The following is a 23,318-nucleotide window of genomic DNA, read 5'->3' as shown; positions in this document are numbered from 1 at the left end:
AGACGTTCCCAGCCAAACCTCCAAGAAGCAGTCCCAAATCACCGTGCAGGTGCTACAGGAAGCGATCGGAGAAGCGGCGGCGGCCACTGCGTGTGCCAGCACGCCATCCTCGTTCCCTCAGCCGTTGTACCCGGGCCCTAAGGTCCCGGGCGGTCGCGGGCAGCCCGCGCGGCGGAAGGTCGGGGGCGCGTGTGTTCGTGTGCTGGGAAGGCGGCCCTCCCCGCGGCCGCCGCAGCGCCAGTGCCTCCCCTCCCCCGGCGCGCACGGCCCGTCCCTGCCCCCGGAGGCGGCCCGAGCCGCCGCGGAGCAGCCTCGCCTTCGCCTCCCGCGTTTCCTACCGCCCGCCCTCCCCCGGCCGGGCTCCAGAGGCTACCGCCGAGCGGCTCCCGGCGGGAGAGCGGCTCAGAGCGTGCACGGGGGCGGGCGGAGGCGGCCCGGTTCGGGGCGGCCGCGCTGAAGAGAGGCGCGCGCGAAGACGCCGGCCCCCCTCTCCGCGTTCGCTCGCTCGCTCCCCGCCTCCCGCACTCCGCTCGTTCCCACCCCTTCCCGGCGTGATTGATCCGTCACGGGCGCCGCCGCTGCCGCCGCCGCCGCGGCCGTTCTGAGCCGAGCCGGAGCCCGAGCCGGAGCCGGAGCCGGAGCCGGGGCCGGGGCCGGCGCCATTGCGCGGGCGCCGCGGGGAGAGCTTGGCGCGGGGCGGCGGGCCGGGCCAGGCCATGCGGGCCGAGTGAGCCGGCGCCCGCAGCCCGCGGCGCGGCATGGCTTCCCCGCCGAGCTCCGGGCAGCCCGGGCCGCCGCCGCCGCCGCCACCGCCGCCCGCGCGCCTGCTGCTGCTCCTGCTGCTGCCGCTGCTGCTGCCGCTGGCGCCCGGGGCCTGGGGCTGGGCGCGGGGTGTCCCCCGGCCGCCGCCCAGCAGCCCGCCGCTCTCCATCATGGGCCTCATGCCGCTCACCAAGGAGGTGGCCAAGGGCAGCATCGGGCGCGGCGTGCTCCCCGCCGTGGAACTGGCTATCGAGCAGATCCGCAACGAGTCGCTCCTGCGCCCCTACTTCCTCGACCTGCGGCTCTACGACACCGAGGTGAGTGTCGGCCGCCCGTGCCGTCGGGGCTGTGGGGGTGATGGGGGAGGGCGTGTTGGACAGAAGCAAGCTTCGGCCCATGGGCAGAGCCCTGATTGAGCCTGCCGAGGGCACCACGCGGGCTGGGGCTCAGTGCTTACCCTCTGGGTCCCGCCGGGCTTGGCTGGCACAGCCGGTACCAAGATTTGCTGAACATCTTCCTCCTCTGGGATTGTATGTGTGTGTATGCTTGTGGGGTGTGGGATAGAAGACTAGGGTCTCCTTTGCCCAGAGAAGGAGTGGAGAAGGTGGTAACTGAACCTCCCCAAAAGCCTGCAGTGGTCGCCCCTGCCCAGGTCCCGCTGGTGGGGCTGTGGAGTGCTAGGTGGGAAGAACAGGCGTATTGACTCTAAACTGGGCCATCCGGGGCTAGAGAGGCCACGGGCCTGCTCTCGGCCCCAGGAAAGCCGAGCTGTGCTTTGAGGTCCGGAGGACTCGGGGACCCGAGGGGCTGGAAGGCGCAGCAGGGCTGGACGAGCTCGGAGCCAGTACCACTCAGGCCGGCGTGGGGCCGCCGGCTCTGCAGCGCTGCTGCCTGCATGTACCCGGCGCTGCCTATGGCCCGAGCGGTTTTCTGAGGAGACCCCCTCGGGCTGGTTGATAAAAGAGTGCCCTGATCAGGTCTCGCCCCGGGCGCGCGAGGGTGTGAAGCCGCGCCGCTGCTGGTGGCCGGGCGGCTGCAGGCGCAGTTTCCCCGGGCGCAGACTTGAAGCACGGACTTGGAGCGCAGCACCCGGCTTGCCCTCCCTGCCCCCTTCTCTGAGGGGAGCCGAGAGCTTTCCATCCCAAGCCCCCTCCTCACACCCTCAGCTTGCATTCCGGCTGCAGCAACAGTGCACACCTTCAGCGCCCGCCCGAGGGCTGGGGTGCGCCGAGGGGGCTCAGAGGAGCGATCGCGGGCCGCGCGAGGTCGGGTTTGCGAGTTTTTCGGGACTGAGGGAGCCCTTACGCTCCGGCCGCAGCATCTGAGACGCGGCCTGAAGGGGGCAGTGATTTCCTGTGCAGTACGCTCGGTTGGCGCCTCTTCCACCGCGCCAAAGCCCGGCCGAGGCGCTGGGCTTGATTGACCTGGCTTCCTGGGGCTCCTTGGGCGCTTCTGCTCCAGCCCTGGTGCACACCCCTTTCTGAGAGGAGGGTCGCGCTGCCGCGTTGATCGTGCAGCCTAGGCTACACTTCCTTCTCTGTGTGCCCCCCCCCGCCTTTTTTTGGTCCCCGGAGAAAGAACAGAAATCTGGATTGCATCTTATTCCCCGCCTCTCCCCTTCACTGATGAACCAGCCTGCTCTGCGCTGTAAATAAAAGGTGAAGAAACGGGTGGCAGTTGGTGGCGGTGCACGCAGGCTGCTGCAAGCAGAGAAGCTTCCTCTGCCCCGGGAGGATGTAAGCTGGGGAGCTGTGCAGAGCCAACCCGTGTGGAATCATTTCTGAATGACATTCCTGTCTTCTCCAGAACATTTCAAGTTCTCTGGGGTAGTTGCCCGGCACACATAAACGGAGAGGGCAGTGCAATTATACCAAACCATGTCTTCTGGATACTGTTTCTCTGTTGCTCCATCTATATCTATCTATCTATCTATCTATCTATCTATCTATTTTTGTTTTGGAAAGGACACGGAGAGCCGGTTCTTTGGAGACAAAACCATTTATGGACAGGGCAGCCCTGCTTGCATCATCACCAAATATTGTCAGCTGCATAATGTTTTCACCATCAATTTATTCCCTTCAGAAAGCTTCCCTGAAAGAGATTTCATATTAGCTTGTTAGTGGCAGCAAAGGGAAGGGTGCTCAATTTCAGGGTGTGGGTTGATGCTTTTATATTTTATTTTTCAAGTGTGTCTTGATGACTTTCTGAGTGAGAGGGGGCCTAAAGTCAAGAGGATGAGGCAGTCAGAAGGCACTTCAGCTCAGGGGAAGGAGGGCAGAGGGTATAATCTCAGCCTCACGCAAGCAGGGAAGCATATCTCGCCATTTGAAGGGGCACCAAGCATGAGCTTTGGGGTGGCTTTAACCTGGCTTCTGGTCAGAAACCTAGTATCTTCCCTGTGGGTGACCTTGAGCAAGGTATTGATCTCTCTAAGCCTAGATTTCCACTTCTGAAAAACTGGGACTATTTTATGTACTCCCCAGGATGGTATTGTGATGCTTAAGGGAGATAACAGGCTGGAATGGAAAATGCCTTGAGCTGGCAGGTGCAGCGGCCAGTGCTCTGTCTGGCATGCTGTAAGCACTAAATAAATGTTTCCTGCCTTCCTTCATTTTCCTCTGGTGTGGATTCACAAGTAGGACATTGTGACTTCAGATGTGATAAAATGGTCACAACTAAAATATTAAGAGTGCTTATTTGTTTTGCTCACTTCTAAATCTCATGAAGGCTCAGTGAAGTTACCACCAGAAAAAAAAGAATCTTGGCTTACAATCAAACAAATATGTATCTCTTGCCATGAAGTGTCACGGTTGGGAGAACACCCAGGTGATATAATACTTAATTTTTTCAAGTGGTCCATCTTTAGAGTACAGGTACTTTCTCTCTAAGCCGAAGTAAAGGATCAGTCTGGGTAATTGCAGCAAAATCCACAGTGATCTAAAGGGTGTTTGGGGCTTGTGTTAGAGTGTGTGGACCCTGTTTTATTCAGATAGGATGTCTTTATGGATTGTGTGTACCCCCTAGTCACTTGCTGGGTGTGTCACTTGTTGTCTGTAGACTTGAATGCAGGATGGATGTGGTGAACACATTTTGGCTGGCTTTGCTAACATTTGCTGTCAGTCAACGGCCAGAGACAGTGGGCAGCCAGGGTGGACCTCTGTCCACACAGTCTTCAAAGAGATGGAGATTTAGCAAGACATGAGTTGATCTGCTCATTGGGACTAGCCTGTCTCAATAAAGGAGCCTCTCGCACACACGTAATTCAGGTGCCCCTCTCCTGTAATTAGAATAGCAATAAAGCATTCAAAGCCCCACTCAGTGCCATGTGTTTGTAAAAATGAAACATCCCAGCAGAGCATCTGCTAGGCAGGTCCTCTCTTCTCTGGTGTACCCCAAATCACATCAGCAAATACTTCTTTATGTATTCCAAGAAAGATTTGAGTATATAAAAACACAAGCAAGACAACTGAAAAAACAGATAAAAGGAAGCATCAGAAACCACATAGAAGCATGCAAGTTACTGAACCCAGAACCTGGACTAAGATGGTTACTGCATTTTTGTAAATTAAATTTTAGCTCTGAGCCTCCTGGCAGTCAAGGTTAAAAGGTAAACATGGTAGATTACATTACTTACATGTTTGCTTAAAAGACTCTGAGGGACAGTGTCTTTTTTCTCATAAAAGTTTTGCAGGTTCAGAAATGTTCTTCATGTGATTGTTTCTCATTCCTTGGTAGCCACATTAATAAAAGTAAATAATAACCAAGGGATGAGTTAAAAAATAATGTCGGCTTTTCTGATTTGATTAAAGTAATTTTCATTTTGGAAAAATAGAAAATTGTAGAGAAGCATTGAAAAAAACTGTCTATAATCCACCTACACGAAGGTAATTGCATCTAATAATTAGTGTTATTCCCTTTCAGTTGCTGGTGCTTACTATTTTGTGTGCTTGAAATCTCTATGCACCCTTTTATATTTTGTTTCATTCAGTTAATGTTATAACATGGTTATTTCCCCATGTCCTTAAATCTTCTTTGCAAAGATGAATTTTGGTGGCTATTTACTATTCTATCCTGTGGGTGCCCCATAAGTATTAAATCATTCCCCTACTGTTGGATTTATATGTTTTCCCCTTGTTACTATTTTAAATTATTCTGTAATAAACTTGGGAAAAGTTCAGGGAGCCAAAGGAGCACATTCCAGGTGTGCACCTCTCAGAAGGTCTACCCTGTTGCAGGGATCCAGCGATTGGTGAGCACATCCTTTTCTTGAGTGGTTTTGCCAAATATCTGTTCTCTCATTCATTGTGCTTTAGAGAGGATCTAAACAACTGTTGAATGGAGGCCGAGCTTTTCAAGAGGTCTGAGTACAGCTTAGTAGCCATTGGGCACCTACTGCAGTTGCTGGTACTGCAGAAAGGAGTAAACCCAGCACTGGGCTCAGGAGGGGAGCTGGTGCACAGGGGAGAACAGAGCAAGCACATGCTTGTCATTTTCAGTGCAAGGTAGAAAGTAATCTGTCTTGATGGTTGCACATTTCTGTGACTAAAAACCACAGGACTGTAGACTTTACAAGAATGAATGTTATGGTATGTGAATTGTATCTCAATATAGCCGTTCTTAGAAATAAAGAGATATAAAATGGGCTCTTTTAGAATCAGGCTCACATCTTTGTGGTTAGACCCCATTGCCTTGCATGGTACCTCACCCTTAGTAGTTGTATTGCTTAGGAACCTTGTTGCAGGTGACAGAAACCTAATTTTAACTGGTTCATGTGGCTGAAAAATCCTGGAGTGGGCTGTATTCAGGTATGGCTGAATCCAGTCCCTCTCTGTCTCTTGGCTCTGATTTCCTCTGTGTTTGGCTTCACCCTCAGTCAGGCTCTCCCCATTTGGCTGTACAGATGGCCCCTAGCAGCTGCAAGTTTACAAACTCCCAGTTTAGAAACTCCAGTAAGAAGAGTGTTTCTTTCCTGATGTTTTCAGCAAAAATTCCAAGCTCAGCTCTCATTGGCTTGAGTTGGGTCATGTGTCTATCCCTGAACCAATAACATGATGCTGACGGGCCTGGGATATCCGCCAGCCTTTCATGGAGGAAGAAGGAGGTGAGGCCAGCCCCACCCAACCACATGAATACAGAGTAGGGAAGAGGTGACTCCTCGAAGTACATCAGAGACTGTTAAAGGGGGGTGGATGCCAGGTGGGTCTGATCACAGATATCCACTTGGGGAATGCTCAATTCAAGAAAGAAGCAATAGATGCCAGGGACATTAAGAGAAAGGGAAGCTCACATCTAGGTCTCCTGGAGGAGAAGAAGTCAAGATGAGTCTGGAAGGGTGAATATAATGTTGACACAGAGAGGTGTGGGCTCAGGGAGATGGAGGTTGGATCCTAGGAAGGATCCCCAGGATCAAAGGATAAAGGCCACAAAGTCTGAAGTGTGTCTGGGGAGCACTGACTTGTTATGTTTTCTTTCACCTGAGTGCAGGGTTTGTAGAGGGAAAGGCAGCCTGGTGGTGGGTATGAAAGGCCTTGAATGCTGTGTCAAGAAGTTTGGACTTTATTCTGGAGTGGTGAGGAGCTGTGGGAGGTTTTCCAACATGGATGTGACAAGATTAAGGCCGGTAAGAACGTAGAGGCTGAATGGTAGACAGGAGAGGGTGGAGATAGAAAAGCCAGGAAGCTATCGTAGCAGTTGAAGGGGGAGATACTGGGGCCTGAGCAGAGATGGAGAGCCAGTGTGAGGGGATGGAGGCACTCTGAGGCCTGACAGGGTGGGAGGGGCAGCAGAGGGGGAGCAACGAGAGTGGGGGTATCTGGCAGGCAAGATAGTAACTGAAGTCAGTTGCACTGCAGGGGAACGAGGAGAGGGAGTCCCTGCGGGGATGAAGCTGGGCACAAAACCAGACCCTTCAGCTCCCCTAGCTCCAAGCACCTGTTAGATGAGCTTCTTAGCATGTCAGGGGACCTGGGTTTGTATCCCCACTGGGTACCACGTACCTGCCTGGTGACCTTAGGCAAGCCACTTTGCCTCTGTTTCTTCACCTGTAAAATGGGGCTAATATACTAACTGCCTGATAGGGTGTGGGGAACGAATGAGACCATCCGGTTAAAGTAATTCAGTGCTTGGTACACCGTGAATGCTCAGTAAATATTCACTGCTGTTGTGTCACTGTCCTCGTTATTCCTGTACCGTGTGGTGATGATTATGTTGACCTCACAGATCTGTAGTAGGGATAAACATGATGGATGTGGAACCTCAAAACATGATGTAAATGTAAAGCCGTGTTATCTGTAATCTTGCTTTCTAATGCCGTGTTGCTGAAAGCGGTGTCGGAGAGAGAGGATGCGAGCACGAGATCTTTATTCGTGTGTATCTCCCAGCACATCTTACATTTTGCTGTGTGTCATAGCCATCTTTGTCTGTTTCTCCCCCACTGGACTGTAGCTCTGTGAGGGCAGGGCTGATCCGATTCCCCAGTGGTTTTACATGCAGTGGGCATCAGTGAATGTTTGCTGAACTGAACTATAAGTGAATAAATTAGAATCTGCCTTCTGAATTAACTTCCCATAGGATGAATGGTTTCTCTGGATCACTTCCTCAGGGTCTTTGCTCCACCTCCCCATCACCATAGGACTTAGGGGACCCCATATATCAGGATCAAGCTGAGCTGCCTTCCGCATGTTCCCATCAGCAACAACCCCTGAACTTCCCTGGTATGAGGGAAACACCCTTGGCCATGCCGTGCCTGCCCCCGACCAATTCCTCAGACCTAGCCAGGCACCCAGTAGAAGGTGGGGGGAATAACACACTAGGGCCTGTTTAGAACTAGGTATTGGGCTAAGCGTGTTAGCTCGCTACCTTTATCTTTAAAGAGCTCTTGTTCATGTGTTTGGCCTCCCCTCTTGTGGGATCATCAACTTCTTCATGAAGAGATGTGAGATTTCAACAGGGAAATGGACAAGCTGGAAGTGTAAGATAGGGGTGAAAATAGAGGTGCTAAATAAATATATAGAGAGGATATATAGCTTTTGTTAGTCAGGGTGGACTAGGCTATGCTGCGTTAGCAAACAAATCCTGAAATCTCTGTTGCTTGACACAGTCAAATTTATATATTGTTCACCCAGATCCAGTGAGGGTCAGAGCCTCCTGGGAGGCTCTCCTCCAAGTGAGAACACAGGGCCCCAGGCTGTTCTTGTGCTGTCACTCTCCCATCTTTTGGCTTCAAGAAGATGGGGAGTAGGAAGGAATCCACAGGGAAGGCACACTAGATTTTGACCATCTTTACTTGGAAGTGACATGTATTATTTCTATTCATATTTCATTGACCAGAAGTAGTCATTGACCAACTTAACTTGAAAGGAGGCTGGGATGTGTAAAGGAGCATGTGGATGTCTTGGACACTTGTCATTTGGGGTCCTTCAAGAAGTACATGCCAAGATGGATTTACAAGTGCCAGAGTTCTTGGGGGAAATACCAGTGAAAGATAAAAGAGGAGGTAGGGAAACCCTCAGACCACAATGCTGTTCTGACACCTGTGAAAGGAGAGGGGAAGGAAGGAGAGTTGGGAGGAAGAGTCTCAGAAAGTCTTGGCCAGCCCATTGGGGTGCTCCAGAGCAAAGATTGCCCATTAGAGCAGTCACATATTAGGGACCAAAAGAGCCAGGCTCTAGAATCCCTGTGCAACTTAGTCACTGGCTGCAGGCTCCCTGGGAAAAATGTGTCCTTGGCTTAATTAAACACTATGACAGATGTTGAAGCTACAGCTGAAGGCTTAGCTGATGGCACTTGTCCTGTAGGTTCTCTATTTAAAGGAGACGTGAGTGGCCCACCTAGATGGCTTCCACAGCTCCACCTATTTCTGCCTCAGTGTCCTAATTCTACACGTGCTGATGGAGAAAATTTTCTGCCAGGCCCTTTTCTAGGTTCTGGGATACAGAGTTGGATGTGACATGGACCCTACCCTTGAGGATCTCATGTCCCAACCACTGGTCACCTTACCGTGGTAGGTAGGGGTCAGAGGAGGATGCTGGGGAAGGCATACCCCTTCTGGAGGCACCTGTTTGGTCATTCCCCATGTTGTTTGGGAATTAAATGTAAGTGGCTTCTTATTGCTGACTTTTTTGGTTATTTATTTTGGTTCTAGGAAGGTGAGAAAATTAAATGGCCTAAGTTGCCCAGTGAGCATTTGCATTCATCTCCTCCTTTATTTTATTCTTATTCTCTCTGCTTATATAATGATGTGCAGTGAGGCTGGTGAGATGTCTTCCTCTCTGTACCTTTCTAGGAACCAGCAGGTGTGCCAGGCTGAAACCATGGAAGTGTGAGCTTCAGATGGGGGTCAGCGGTCTGGGTTCTGGTGCTAGGTTAGTTGCTAAGACCTCGGCAGTCTAGGTGCTGGTGCTAGGTTAGTTGCTAAGTCTTTGCTCCTCTGTGAATTGCAGCACCGATTGAGGATCTCTGCTCCATTATAAGCACTGCAAGGGCAGACATGGGGTGTGTCTGGGTCCCTTGTGCACACCTCTGCCCCTCCAGGCAGTATCTCAGGGCCAGGCACAGAGCAGGAGCTCAATAAACATTTATTGAACAAACAAATAGATCTAAAAGCCTGAAACTCAGCTCTCTGATTCTAAGAGGTTTAATGGGTGTAGTTGTAAAAAACTGAGGAAGTGCTTTGTATGCCAAGCCATGTGGGGTGAACTTTCTGCTTGCTCTTTATTCGTACTTTGGTGCTGGGGGGCCCAGTAGTTGTGGAGTGCAGAGGGAAAAGGGTACTTGTTGGATGTTCCAACAGATTTTGTGCATAGCTAATATCAGTCTCTTCTCCCCTGACAAACATACACAGCATCCTCCAAGGTCCTCCAACATCAAAACCTGGGAAAGAAATACTTTCCAGCATCTGACAAGCATTATGGTTTTAGGAGATTAGTTTATTGGAGCAGTATTCGAACTGGCAGTTGGTGGGTGTAGGAATCGGGTTCTGATACCCCACTCCCACCTCCAGGGACTGTGAGAGCCACAGAGACTGGACTGGGCTCTCATCCTAGTAGACACTGTAAGAATGAAGCCAAGTCATCAGCATTGGTGAGCCAGGTGATCTAGTGGCAGGTCTGAGTATAGTGAATAAAGAGGTGTCCTGGGATCCCCTGAACAACAAGACATATTCCAGGTGCCCTGCTCCTGGGCTGGAAGCTACTGCTCTTTATCCTTCCGTGGTCAGGACTGATTCAGGTACTGGGTAACCTCAGTCTGGAATGACTATTTCTCTGACCTGGTTTTGGTCTGGAGCCCAAATCAGATAACCAAGTTTATTAGAATCACGTGCAAAATAAGAGTAAATTGGTTATGAGCTGATGTTTGACGGTCTGGGAATTCTTGCTTGAGTAAAGGGCATGAACATTGTGACACCTTTGGGGGCTGATTGGGGTGTTCTTTTTTTGCCAACTTTATACTTTTTCAGTCTTTTTTGAACAGTCTACATCGCTGGAAGGATGAAGTGTCATTGCCATGTAGAAAATTAGTGGTAGATCCAAAGTACTGAGTAAATGGATTCATCTGTCTTCATCAGTGCCCGTGTCCCACAGCTGCTGACTGAAGCAACCCCCCCCCCCACCTTCTCCTGCCATTTGGCAAGGACATCCTCAGTCACTGTTCAGATAAAATGTAGCCAAAGAAGGACTGTGGAGTGATGCATTATTGCTGCTCTCCTGGCGTGGGGTCAGGAGGTGGCAGAGGGAAAATGATATTTTCTTTCTTCCTTTTTTTTTTTTTTTTTTTTTTTTTTTTTGCGGCATGCGAGCCTCTCACTGTTGTGGCCTCTCCCGTTGCGGAGCACAGGCTCCGGACGCGCAGGCTCAGCGGCCATGGCTCACAGGCCCAGCTGCTCCGCGGCATGTGGGATCTTCCCGGACCAGGGCACGAACCCGTGTCCCCTGCATCGGCAGGCAGACTCTCAACCACTGCGCCACCAGGGAAGCCCAGAAAATGATATTTTCACACGCTGCTCATGAGCCACTTGACTTTTTTCAGAGGGAACTGATTTTGAAAGCAACATCCATCCTTACAATAATCACTATATTGTCCAAATCGCTTTGGTTCTGGAACTTCCCATTCACTGAAGCCTTTCTGAGAATGCCCAGAATTATTTCAGGGATTTAACTGGCAGACAGGGACCTGGAAGCCCACTCCAGGGTGTATGATCAGAGCCCATGCAAATGCTCCCACCCAGCCCGTCTCAGAGCGCCTTGCCTTTGATAGAAGAAGAATTGGCTAGCCTGTCACTCCACAGAGTGTGCTCTCAGGGCCAGACTGACCCTTCTGACCTCCTTGCTGGACTCTGAATTCTAGGAATGTTGGGAAGCCTTTGGAGAGCTTCTAATCTTGTCATTTAAAAAAGGAAAAGGTAAAGGAAACATTATTTGCAAGTGTGTAGGTGAAAGAAAAGAGGCTACAACAACAGTAACTCACCTTTATCCTGTGCTTAGCACCTGTCAGTCCCTATGTCAAGTACTTATTTAATTCTCATGCCAATTTGATGCGGTAGGTGCTATTATTGTCTGCATTTTACATACGAGGCTTAGAGAGGTTAAGTGACTTATTTAACATCACAACCGACCAAGTGGTGCGCTGGGATTTCAATCGCATGGTCTGACTTTGATCTCTGCTGCTTAAATACTAAAGTGAAACAGCATCTTCATATGGGAGTTATCTTCCTCCCATGAAAGCAAGTGGCACGTTTTGTCAGTAGCTGCCGCTTCTCTTTTTTTGGATGAATTTCACCCAGCTGCTTGCCTCTCCCTCTAATTCAGCCTCACCCTCACCCATTTCCCTGTCCGCCCACTCAGACACACAGCGGCGCTGAACTCTCTACTCACTTTCAGTGTGTCTGTCTACACACCTAGCTCACACGGATCTGCTCTCTGCTTCCCTTGCTCCGGCAGAACTTGTCACCTCCTGTAGTGTTTACTCGGGGTGTCAGTGTTTGTCTCTGTATGTGTGTCTCCTGTTAGACTTAGATCATGTCGAGAGCAGCAGTAGTGCTTCCTTTATACATGTAGCTCATACTTGCTAAGCACCTACTTGGTGCCAGGCCCAGGGCTGGTTATAGGGCATGTGGAGGTGAGTCTGAAACATCAGTGCTTTCAAAGAGAGGCCACCGGGGATTGTTACTATGCAGCATAAGGAGTGTGATGGTGCAGCTTGGGGCAGGTGCAGGGGCCATCACCCAGATGCAGGGGACCTTTAGGACCACTGACCCAGCATGCTGGTCAGGTGGCCTCCCTGCTTGATACCCTGACTCATCATTGTTCTGGGAATGGGAACAAGACTTCTCCCTGTGCCCTTGAAGGCCCCGTAGTCTGCCCTGTTCACTCCCAGCTGCATTGCTGAGCACTCTCCCCTTTCCCTCTAGTCCTAGACATGTGGTCCTTTCAAGTTTCTCTGGTGATTGTGCTCAGAGGGTGTGCAAAGGACCTTTGCACAAGCTGTTTCCACTGTCTGGAATGCTTTTGCCATCTTTCTTCATCTTTTAGATACCATCTCAAGTGTGCTTTCTCCATCCTCCCTGATTGGGAAAAATCCCCTATTACAATTTCTCTAAGAACCGTGAACCTTTGTAGTGCTTATCACAGTTGCAATTTTAAATTGTTGGATTATTTGATCAATGTTGGTCTTCCCCTATTCTGCCAGGGCACTGTGAACTTAGTCTGTTTTGGCTTACAACAGTGCCTCGCACAGTTTCTAGCACATGGTAGGTGCTCAGTAAATATTTGCAGAATGAATGGATGAGTGCTGAAGGATTGTTTATAATGGGTTCTATGTGTTTTCTGATGCCCGGGCAGTGTGGGGAAGACACCTGGACACTGTGGAAAGACCATCACATATGGAATCAGAAACCTGTGTGTGTGTGCTGTTGGTGCTCACTCCTTGAGCCTCAGTGTCCTCATCTGTGAAATGGGCATGATCCTTTCTCAGAGGCTTATTTTGAAGGCTGACATAGAACATGCATGTAAAGCATTAAGTACAGGGGGCCACGTTGAGTAGGCACCCACTAAATTTTATCGTTGTTATTTTATTATAATGCATATGAAAACATAAAATGCTGTGTAGTCACATAAAAACTGGTTCTTATTTCAGTGGGGGATTGTGTGTTTGAGGCCAGCCAAGAAGTATGAGATCTGTGTCTGAGCTTCACTGAATGGGATTCTAAGTGAAGTGGTTGTTTCTAAGTCCCTGTCCATTTCCAGAAGGATCTGAGGTACACTGAGAGCTCAGTGGTGAATCTCCTCTGGGCCTGGGGCTGGGCTGTTGACCCCAGTGGAGTCCTTATAGTTGAGTGTTGTCACTGCTGGCTATTGTCCACCTCCAAGCCTGGCTGTGAGCTGGGCCAGCCCATGGGGACAGGCACGTCATCTGTTTTGCACCTGCCGTGTCCCCGAGCCCAGAACACAGTCTGCAGGCCCTTGGCGATATCTGTGAGTGGATGAGTGCCTCCGTGTTCGAGCACCTAGCATGGCCCCTGGCACGTTGTAAGTGCTTAGCAAATGCTTTTTGCATGAGTGTCGCTAAACACAATGTACAACATAACCATTTTGGATAAAATCACAACCGAGCCTCTAAATGGAGCAGAGGGAGAAGACACGATCAGACATCAGAGGAACGGATGACTCCACCTGCATACCAGATTTGAAGGCAAGAGAGAAACGTTCTGGTGTTACCGTGTCAGGAGAACATGTTTCCCTTTAGGCTCCAGAGACAAATCTTTTAGCTTAAGGGCCAGGTGGTTCAGTGGAAAGGGCTCTGTGCTCTTGCCATGGGTGACCTGTCTCTGGTACTTGTTAGGGGATGACCTTGAAGTAGTTGTTTAACTTGTGTACACCTTAGTTTTATTGTCTATAAAATGGGAATAATAATAATGCCTGCCCTCCTTGTCCATGGAGTTATTGTGGAGATCGTTGAGGAGGGAGGGGGGGAGAGAGAAAGAGAAAGAGAAATAGATTAATGTGAAACGGCTTCAAAAAGTCGTAAAGAGTTGCCGATAACAGATGTGTCTAAAACTAAACAGAAAGAGTAATTAATTCTGGGTTGTCCTCTCAGGGCCTTGGGATATTTCCAATAACATCTTTATCAAAGACACAGAGATGCTGTTCACACAGGTGATTCATTCAACTTTCTATTAAAGAAGGTGGGCACAGCATTGGATAACAACACTGTGGAAGCAGTTAGCCAGGGAGCTGAGGTCTTCTGACCCAGCAGGCTGTCTTACAGAAACATCTAGAACCAGAAGTGATTAACATGTCTTCCTCTCATCTGTCAGATGTCTTCAGAGTCCAGCCATTCGTCTTTGGCAGGTGTCAGATCCAAGACCATCCACAAGCCAACTATTGAACAAGGTCCAGGGCAGGAGTTTGGTGGTGTGGGAGTTAGGGCCGTCTGCTGCAAGCAGCGATTTGGGATCCAAGCCAGCAAATCATGGGGGTTGCTAGGTTTCGGGGCTGGGGCAAAGACTGGCACATCCGATTGAAATATGAAATGCCCAGACTGGGCCAGGAGTGGGAGGCTGGGATGCCCATGTGCTGAGCTAATAGTATTTATTTTCTCCAGAAAGAGCTTTGGTTCTTGCCAAAAGATGTACAAGTATTTCGTTGAGACCTCAGAGTACTGGGCCAGGCAGTGTGGAGATGACGAGTTTGGTTTGAGAGATTTGGGGACCCCAGTAGTCCCTTCAGCTATGACATCCTCAGAAGAGCACCTGCTGGGCTCCTGTGGATGCTGGTCTTGAGACCATCTGATTAGCTTTGTTTTGGACACTCTAGATCCTCGGCAGGCTGTGGCCCTAATTCCAGCCTGGTGGCTCCACGGTGGACAAAATGACAGGTCCTTATTGAGCCCCTACTATGCGCCAGGCACTGTGCTAGGTGCACTCACACGTGCATCGGAGAAGGCAAGGCGCAGTAGAAAGAGCTTGGACTTCCGAGTCCGAGAGGCCCAGGTCCGGCTCTCAGCCCTGCTGGGTGACCTTGGGGAGGTCGCTTCGCTTGGGGCCTCCCTTCCCTGATGTATAACATGGAGGTTTGATAGCAGATGACCAGCATTGTTTTGAGGACTAAATAAGATAAAAACATTTGGATCTGGTGCCCAGTGGGTGTTTAGCAGATGCCACAGAGCACAGTACCCATTGCGGATATGACACACTTCTGTTCTGGTGTGAGGCGGGGGCAGAAAGTTGCAGAACTGGTCTCTGAGAATTGCTGTGAGTTCTGGCTTCCGAGGCTGAGGACTTCGGCTGGGTTTTAGTTTGAGTCACCTGGATGGCTCTTTCACTGCACACATATAAAAAGCCAGGTGCTTCTAGTTTGGGGAGCCAGGGAGGTGGGTGTAACTGGAAGAAGGTCCTGCTCTGGTCTGGCTCTGTATTCAGATGATTCTAGAAGCCCCTCCCTTACTGTTAGGAAGCTTCAAGGTTGCTGGGGTCAGTGGCCCCACTGTCTGAAGAACAGTGGCCCCTGGGAGGGAGAGGAATGAGACTCTGATCCCTCCCTCTGGGGTTTGAAATTGTTAGGACATGTCTGAGGGGTGACATAGCTTTGAGCAGGGTCTGCTGGAGGAAAGGGCAAAAAGAGCTCCGAGGGGAGCTTTGCTTGGAGTGGGGACCCAGGGCATGGGGTGTTGAGGGCAGGCTGGTTTGAAGATGGGAACTGATGCTGGAATGTCCCTCCTCCTCTGTGACACCCTGGGGAGGCTCTGGGGATGGTGACAGTGTATATAATATAAACTGAAGGTGCTCAGTGTTGAGAACTGTAGCCCTCAGTTTCCATCTTGGTTCTGACACTCCCTTGGCCCAGGGTTGACCCCCTCAGGGGGCAAGGCCCTGCCCTGGTTTTAGTGCAGACCCCAAGCCTCTGTGGCCAACACGGCAACTGAAGGGAACCAAGGCCGGCAGCTGGGCCTGGCTCAGAGTTTGATCTCAAGGGCACCTCGAGGGGTGCTGGTGAGGTAGACTCGCCAACCTGTCAGCATAGACCACCTGGAGGGCCAGGGCTCACTGTGCTGGGTGCTCCCAGGAGAATGCCTGACCTGCCCTATCCCTCTTGTCTTTGAACATTCAAATAAATATGACCTTATTTGTACCCCAGTCTGGTACAGTGCGAAGTGCAGTTGGTTTCTCATTTAGTTCTGATAATAACTTTATTTAGTAGATATTATTTCAACAACTAAACAACAAGAATTACATATTGTGTGTAGTGCTAGAGTTTATTATTTATTCCAAATGCATCACCCAGTAATAACCCGGTAAGAGAGGAATTCTTCCATTAGCCCCATTTATAGATGGGAAAACTGAGGCTCAGAATGATGAGCCCTGGGTGAGATAGTAAGCGGAGACCTACTAAGTCTAAGTCGGCCAGACTCTAAGCCCAGTGCCCTTTGCACTGCCCACAGCTGCCGGGCACACTCTGGCCTAAGCACATGGGTTATGTGGTTCTGCGCTCTGCTCTGGGTTCATGGGGATCCAGCCAGAAGCCGGGAAGCCATCCATCATGGCTGTTCCCGAAGGTCCTTCAAGAGAGGTATGTGTACAGATGCAGTTGGCTTCATGGATGATAAAGTGCTTCCGACTTTATCCTCCTAAGCACCTCAGGAAGGACTGCCGGAGGTGGGAATCCACAGCAGGTAGATAGACGCTCGGAGCAGCTACAAGGTTGGACCAGTATCCACATGCAGGCCAGTGTCAGGTGGCCACATGGGAGAGGTGGACATTGAGCTCCATTCGGGAACGAGAATGATGCACCTACCTCATGCCAGGCTGTGGGCATCTGAACGTGACTCAGATATGACATGACAGTGTGGGTAACTCATATGTGAGCAAGTGACCCTGGTTGAGTGCCTGACTCTTGAGCAGGACTGCCTTGCCATCACTTACCAGCTATGTTAATTTTTGGCAAGCTACTTCATCTCCCGTGCCTCAGTGTTCTCATCTATACAATGGGGTGATAATAACAGTACCTATTTCATAGGATAGTTATAAAAACTAAATCGATTAAAATTTGCTGAAGACTTCGACCAGTGTGCAATACATAGTAAGTGCCATAAAAGTCTTGTCAAGTAAAATAAAAGATAAGAGTCTGATGTGAATAGACTCTTAGGGAGGCACAAGTAAGGGCTATAGGAGCATGAAGGGAGGGCTGATGCATTCTCACTGGGTGCAGCCTGGGAGGGCTTCTCAGAGCAGGTGACTTTTGAGCTGGGCTTGAGAGAGAGAGGTGGAGATGTGGGAAGAACCCTGTGGGAGGAGGGAACTGCACTAGCAAAGATAGAGAGGTGGGACTTTGCGAGGATAATGCTGAGCCATTCAGGTGAGGCAGGCACATAGGTGACTGACTGCAAAAGACATTGTGGAGAGAGAGCAAAGATCTGGAAAAACAACCATCTTTGGGCCTGCAGTGTCTGAAAACATAGTTTTAAATCAATCAGTGTTCACTGAGGGCCTCCTGCAAGGTCCTGGCTTCTGGTACTTGCTGTCAGTGCAGAGGCTTCTTGTCGGCTAAAGCTGGAGAATACACTCCCATGTCACCTGGGAGCTGGACAAGGTCATATGCAGGGACATCACAAAGATTAGGGTTCAGGGGAGAGAAGGTAGATCAGGCAGATTTAGTTAAATCTTGGCTTTGTTACTTCCTGAGACTTGTCTTTTGGCAAGCCAGGCCCTCCCTCTCCCACTGAGCCTGTTTTTCCTTCTATACAATTTGGATGTGGGTTCCTGCCTGACAGGGTGGCCGGAAGGCAAGGATGAGAGGAAGTATCCTCTGAGAACGTTGAATGGGAATAGGACCCAGCCGTGTTTGACACCGATTAGATTCGGAGCGAGCCTGCCATGATACCATTCTAGTTGTAACAATCGAAAAGTGACTCAGGGTCTGAAGAGGGCCCGAGATTTCAAAGCTTACTCCAAGTAAGGGTCTGTAGGTGGACGTAATAGGTGTAATCAGCTTTACGTTTCTCTTAATGGCTTTCTTGATGAAGGGAAGCAGAGAGCAGCAGGGATCCGTGCTGGAGTAACTGTTGGGAAACCTCGGCAGCCAAAAGCCAGGTTGGCAGGCCCGGTCCTGCGGTCTGAAGGCAGAAGGCTGGTGCTGACGTCCCCAAGGTTTTCTGTCAGGCTGATGGGCGCCAGGTCTGGCTACAGAGGTTTCCCTTTTTGACGTGGGGTGAGCCGTATACTGCACTGGTCCTCGGGGGCCTGTCTCTGTTTGAGTGTAGCCGGATATCAGGCAAGGATTAGCACCACCCCCTGCCCGCACATTCCCCAACAGGACAGGCTCTGGGTTTGGAGACAGAAAGGTTCCTGGGGGCGGCTGTTGTTTTGGAGTCTAGTGATTGAGCAGAGTATCTTGAGAGGATGGAGTTCTTAGGGCCCAGCTGGGATATAGAGTGGCTTTCCTTTTGAGACCTGCCAGGTTCCAGCCCTTTTCCCATCTGCTGCAGATCACTTCTTCTCTGAGCAGTGACAGGCCATTCCTAAAACCCATTTGGATGGAAGAGATTCTGAACAGAGCCGTAGAGTGGTTTTCTCACAACCGCTGATAAAGAAGTTGATGTATAAAGACTCAACTGGATTTTTACCAAAATGACTCCCTTCTGGGTGTTTAGAGAAAGAGAGTTGTAATGCCTTAGGGGAAACTGAAGGGAATGGAAGGGATGTGTTCAGAATATAGGTGTGGATCTTGGAAAGCTTGACCTCGGGGTCTTTCCATTGGAACTGGGCTCTCTGAGCCTCAGTTTCTTTATCTGTAAAGTGGGGAGGGTACCCTCTCCAGCTACCCTCCCAGGGTGATTTTTTGCTTAAATTGGATAGTGGCACTGGAGAGCCCTTGAGAAAAGTCAAGATGGAACTATCTGGGATTGCTAAGTATTTCTGTGAGAGAGCCTTACAGTGGTATTTGTCCAGATACATAAAGAAGGAACTCATGAAAGCTACAGAAAAAGCAGTATTGTGAAAATAATAGAAACTAAAGTAGGTCTCATTTAGGTTTTAGGAAGAAATAGGGCAGTGGATGTAAAGATTGAGCTATCTATTCTTGTTTTTAAGTCAGAATTGACTTTTTAGGGCAGAAAATGGGCAGTGGATTCTTTCATCCTGTATGAGTTAGAAGTCAGAATGTCAGAGGAGATAAAGGGCCCACCAGAACAAACAAATGAATATATCCTGAAAAGATTTTCTTATGTGGTTTGGATGTGTATAAGAAGCCAGTTAAAAAGTTTTCAGATCTTTGAATGGTATAAATAATGATCACTGAACTAATAGTGTTAGGAAGAGCATGATAGTGCCACAGGTCCCTCCCATTCTGACTCCTTTGGAGAAAAGCCAGATTAGGAGACATCTGCAATGCAGAATATTTTAGAGGATGACACTGGCCTCTGTGCTAGCTGCAACTGTTTGCTTTCTCCAGTCCAGCTCTTCTTCTCTGGAGCTGTACAAGATACTCCAGAAACTGGGGATGTGGGAATTCTGGTTATTGTCTGGGTCCTCTGGGAGCAGGCATGAAATTGCCCAAGTGAAACCATAGCATCTCTCACCATCAGCACCACCAGCATTGTCAGAATGAACACATTCCATGGGTTTAGCCTCTGTTCTTTACAGTAGTAAATCGTCTACTTTTCGTCAAGGTCCTAGGAGATAAGCACTCTTATTGCTCCCGTTTTTCAGATGAGAAAACTGAGGCACAGATAAGTTTAATAATCTGCCTAAATTTACATGGGTAGTAATTGACTAATTTAATCCCAGGCAGTGTGGTTCTAGGGCCCACATCCATAAACATTAAGCACCTCTGTCTTTGTTTCTGGCTTTCAAAGGGACCTCAAAAGATCAAGTGGTCCAGTTGTCTGCCTTCCCACACATAATCTTATCATTATCCCCATTTTACAGAAGAGAAAGCTGAGGCCCGGTGTCATAGACTGAATGTTTGTGTCATCCCCCTGCCCCACCACCACAATTAATATGTTAAATCCTGACTGCCAGTGTGATGGTATTTGGAGGTGCAGCCTTTGGGAGGTGATTAGGATTAGTGTCCTTTTTAAAAAAGAGACCTCAGAGAACACACTTGTCTTTTCCATCATGTGAGGTTATAGCAAAAGATGGTCATCTGTGAACCGGGAAGCGATTTCTCACCAGACACCGAATCTGCTGGTGCCTCGATCTTAGAGTTCTCAGCCTCCAGAACTGTGAGAAATAAGTTTCTGCTGTTTATAAGCCACCCAGTCCATGGTATCTGTTCTAGCAGCTTGAATGGACTAAGACACCAAGAGAAGAAGGGACCTGACTTGCTAAAGCCACACAGTGAGATTGCAAGCTGGACCCAGGTCTTCATTATAGGATTGACCTCCTCCAGAAGTTTCTGCTCTGCCTTTTGGTGTCTTTCCTCTTTCTGAGAGAGTGAGAGCCGCATCAACATGTGGCCCCGATTAGGCTCTTCCTTCTTACCCCTGGCATGCTTTCCACTCTCCTTGAACCAGCAGGTCCTCCTCTTGTTGCTGGGCTCACTCTGGCTGCCAGGACCCTTCCCCGGCGTGCCCCTCCCCACTGTCCACAGAGGCTGCACAAGGGTTATAGGTAGGTTGGCGGGAACCTTCACCAGCTGTGATTCCAAGGTGGGTGCTCAGAGCATGCTCAGAGGGTGGTCTGAACAATTAGAAAAAGAAGAGGGGATCACTCTGAGTTCTCCAACACCATGATGGGCTGCACTGACCTCACTTACTTTATTGAGAAAGCTACAAACTCATGAGGTTAGGGGAGCTGGGAACCTAGCAAATGTGAACTCCGTGAAAGTATTTGACAAAATCTCTTGTAACTTTTCAGCCAGGTAGAGAAGATGGTCCATTGAGAGGCATCTGTTAATTGTTTGAATCTCAAACCCAAAAGGTGTTAATCTGGGAGTAGTCTGGGATGGTTGTCTGCAGGACTATGTTCTTTGCCTGGGCCTTTGAATTATAGATGGTCTCCAACTTATGGTGGTTCGACTTATGGTTTTATTACCTTATAATGTGCAAAAGCAATATGTATTCTGAGAAAGCGTACTTCAAATTTTGAATTTTCATCTTTTTGTAGGCTAGTGCCATACAGTACTCTCTCGTGATGCTGGGCAGTGGCCCTGAGCGGCATCTCCTGGTCAGCCACACAGTCACAAAGGTGAAAACCAATATACTTAAAACCATCCTGTACCCAATCATTCTGTTTTTCACTTTCAGTACAGTATTCAATAAATTACTTGACATATTCAATACTTTATTAAGAAATAGGCTTTGTGTTAGATGACTTCGTCTAAATCTGTAGGATAACGTAAGTGTTCTGAACATGTTTAAGGTAGGTTAGCCTAAGCTATCATGTTCAGTAGGTTACATGTATTAAATGCATTTTTGACTTAATATTTTCAATTTATGGTGGGTTTATCAGGACTTAACCCCATCGTAAGTTGAGGAAGATCTATCTATCTATGTATCTTTCTATCTATCTACCTATCTGTTTTCTATGTATCTGTCTTTAAAAGAAGATATATATTCTTTCTTTAATCAGTGACTTGAATAAGGTCGTAGAAGTCATACTGGTCAAATTTTGCTGATGATATCAAGCTAAGAGGAGTAACAAATATTTCAGATGACAGAGCCAGAAAACAAATTTCCTCTTACATTCACACCATTGCTCCAGGATTCCAGGAGTTCTTTTTCAGGGTTCACTACCTCAGCTGGCTCTTGGGTCCTGAAAACCAGCTGCTTAAGGACAGGACGAAGTTGATGAGGCTTAAAGGGAGTAGATGTGAAAAGACACTGAGGCCCTAGTTGACCATGACTCATTTTGCTCTCTGGAGGGAGGGAGCAGCTAGGGTCTGCTGTTCAGCGCCTGTGCTGACGTAAATGCAGGCCACTGGTAGTCCCTGAGTCTGCTGAGAATGGGGCCTCTTGCAGGGCATGTGCTGGGAAAGGCAATGCCAGCAAGACCATTGAAGATGTCTACAGATTAGAGAAAAGCTCCCGTTGGTGACCTTGGCTTCATCTCACATTACTTTCCCTCCTCTCCTCTCTCCCTCCCTTCTGCAGATGCTTGTTAAGTAAGACCTCAGGGTGCCAGGCACCGAAGTGGGCAGTGGTGGGCAGTACCAAACAGGGTTCCTGACCTCATGGATCTTATGAACCACTGTCTTTCTACAACATGTATGTAGGTGGTGCCCGGGGTCTATGGGATGGTGCCATCAGACTGGCTCTGGGGGAAATCCAGGCATCCTGAGGTAGGCAGCCATGCGGTCAGGAGCTGAGGAACACACAGGTGAGGCCAAACAGGGGAGCCTGGAGTGGAATGGCCTTCTGTTCTGCGGAATAGTTCATCCTGCCTTGGGCTAGGCAGTTGGGGAGGGGGTGGTGAGGCAGCAGCTGGCCTTGAGGAAAGCAGAGAATTGCATCCTTAGGGCAGGGAATTCAGGCAGAGGCCATCACATGGACAAAATACAGATCTCTATGGACAGAAGCTTTGGTCTGGGGTGAGGTTTATCTCTACCACAGATATTGTTTTTACTCTGTGTTTTTGAAAAATGTTATTGTAGAGTATAGCAAAAGGTATTTGGTTTTGATCTTTTGGGATAGGAACATTATCTTGAAATCACAGGCCCCCTTTCCAGGATGAGGACAAATGTACCAAGGAATAAATAGATATCATTGAGTAGCATGAGCAATTTCTATTTGAGGACTTTAGTCAATATCATGCCAGTGGAGGCCATCTCCACTGTTGGACCTTTTCCAGCTGGGAAGAGAAAGGCATACATACAAGATCATTTGCATCTTTTGAAAAGCCATCCTAATGACTGACTTTTGTACTTGGAGAGTTTGTATTAAGATTAAAAAAAAACCAACCTTGTAGTGTCTTTATCTTATTATAAAAGTAATTTATGTTTATTGAAGACAATTCAGAAAATGCAAATTAAAAGAAGAAAATTAAAATCACTCATAACCCCATTATCTAATATAATCACTTTTGATATCCTGGTATATATTCCCATACTTTTTAAAAACAAAATTCAGATTATTTGCTGTTTGTTACCTGCTCTTATTTTCTTTAAAACTCTATATCATGAAGAACTTTCTGGGCCATTTCAGAGCCTCTACTCCATATTTTTAAGTGGCTTACCAATATTCCACTAGGCCATATTTTGATAATATTCTCTTGTTGAGATGTGGGTTGTGTGCATTTTTTGTGTGATTCTTTTTTTTTTTTTCTTTTTTTTTTGTGGTACGCGGGCCTCTCACTGTTGTGGTCTCTCCCATTGCAGAGCACAGGCTCCGGACGCGCAGGCTCAGTGGCCATGGCTCACGGGCCCAGCTGCTCCGCGGCATGTGGGATCTTCCCGGACCGGGGCACGAACCCATATCCCCTGCATTGGCAGGCGGACTTCTCAACCACTGCGCCACCAGGGAAGCCCTTTGTGTGATTCTTAACAATGCTGCAGCATACAGCCTTGAAACAAAGTGTGTGTGCTTCTCTATGATTAGTTCCTTAGACTCTAGCATTGCCTGAGCCA

The 23,318-nt window shown here is 49.0% G+C and overlaps 1 protein-coding gene across 1 annotated transcript in view; it reads left to right on the top strand.

Annotated features, from left to right (window-relative positions):
• Positions 1-758: 758 nt before the first annotated feature.
• The window catches only part of GABBR2 (gamma-aminobutyric acid type B receptor subunit 2), a gene marked incomplete at both ends in the record, with an annotated part of 366,518 nt that continues 343,958 nt past the window's right edge, over positions 759-23,318 (top strand). Inside the window, one exon of the mRNA XM_079706435.1 lies at positions 759-1,079. Coding sequence (XP_079562561.1) covers positions 759-1,079 — 321 coding nt within the window. The remainder of the gene's footprint in view (positions 1,080-23,318) is intronic.

Source organism: Hyperoodon ampullatus, assembly GCF_949752795.1.
Source record: "Hyperoodon ampullatus genome assembly, chromosome: 6".
NCBI lineage: Eukaryota > Metazoa > Chordata > Mammalia > Artiodactyla > Ziphiidae > Hyperoodon > Hyperoodon ampullatus.
Note: the sequence above shows the minus strand (reverse complement) of the source record. Positions and strands in the feature narration are given on the sequence as shown.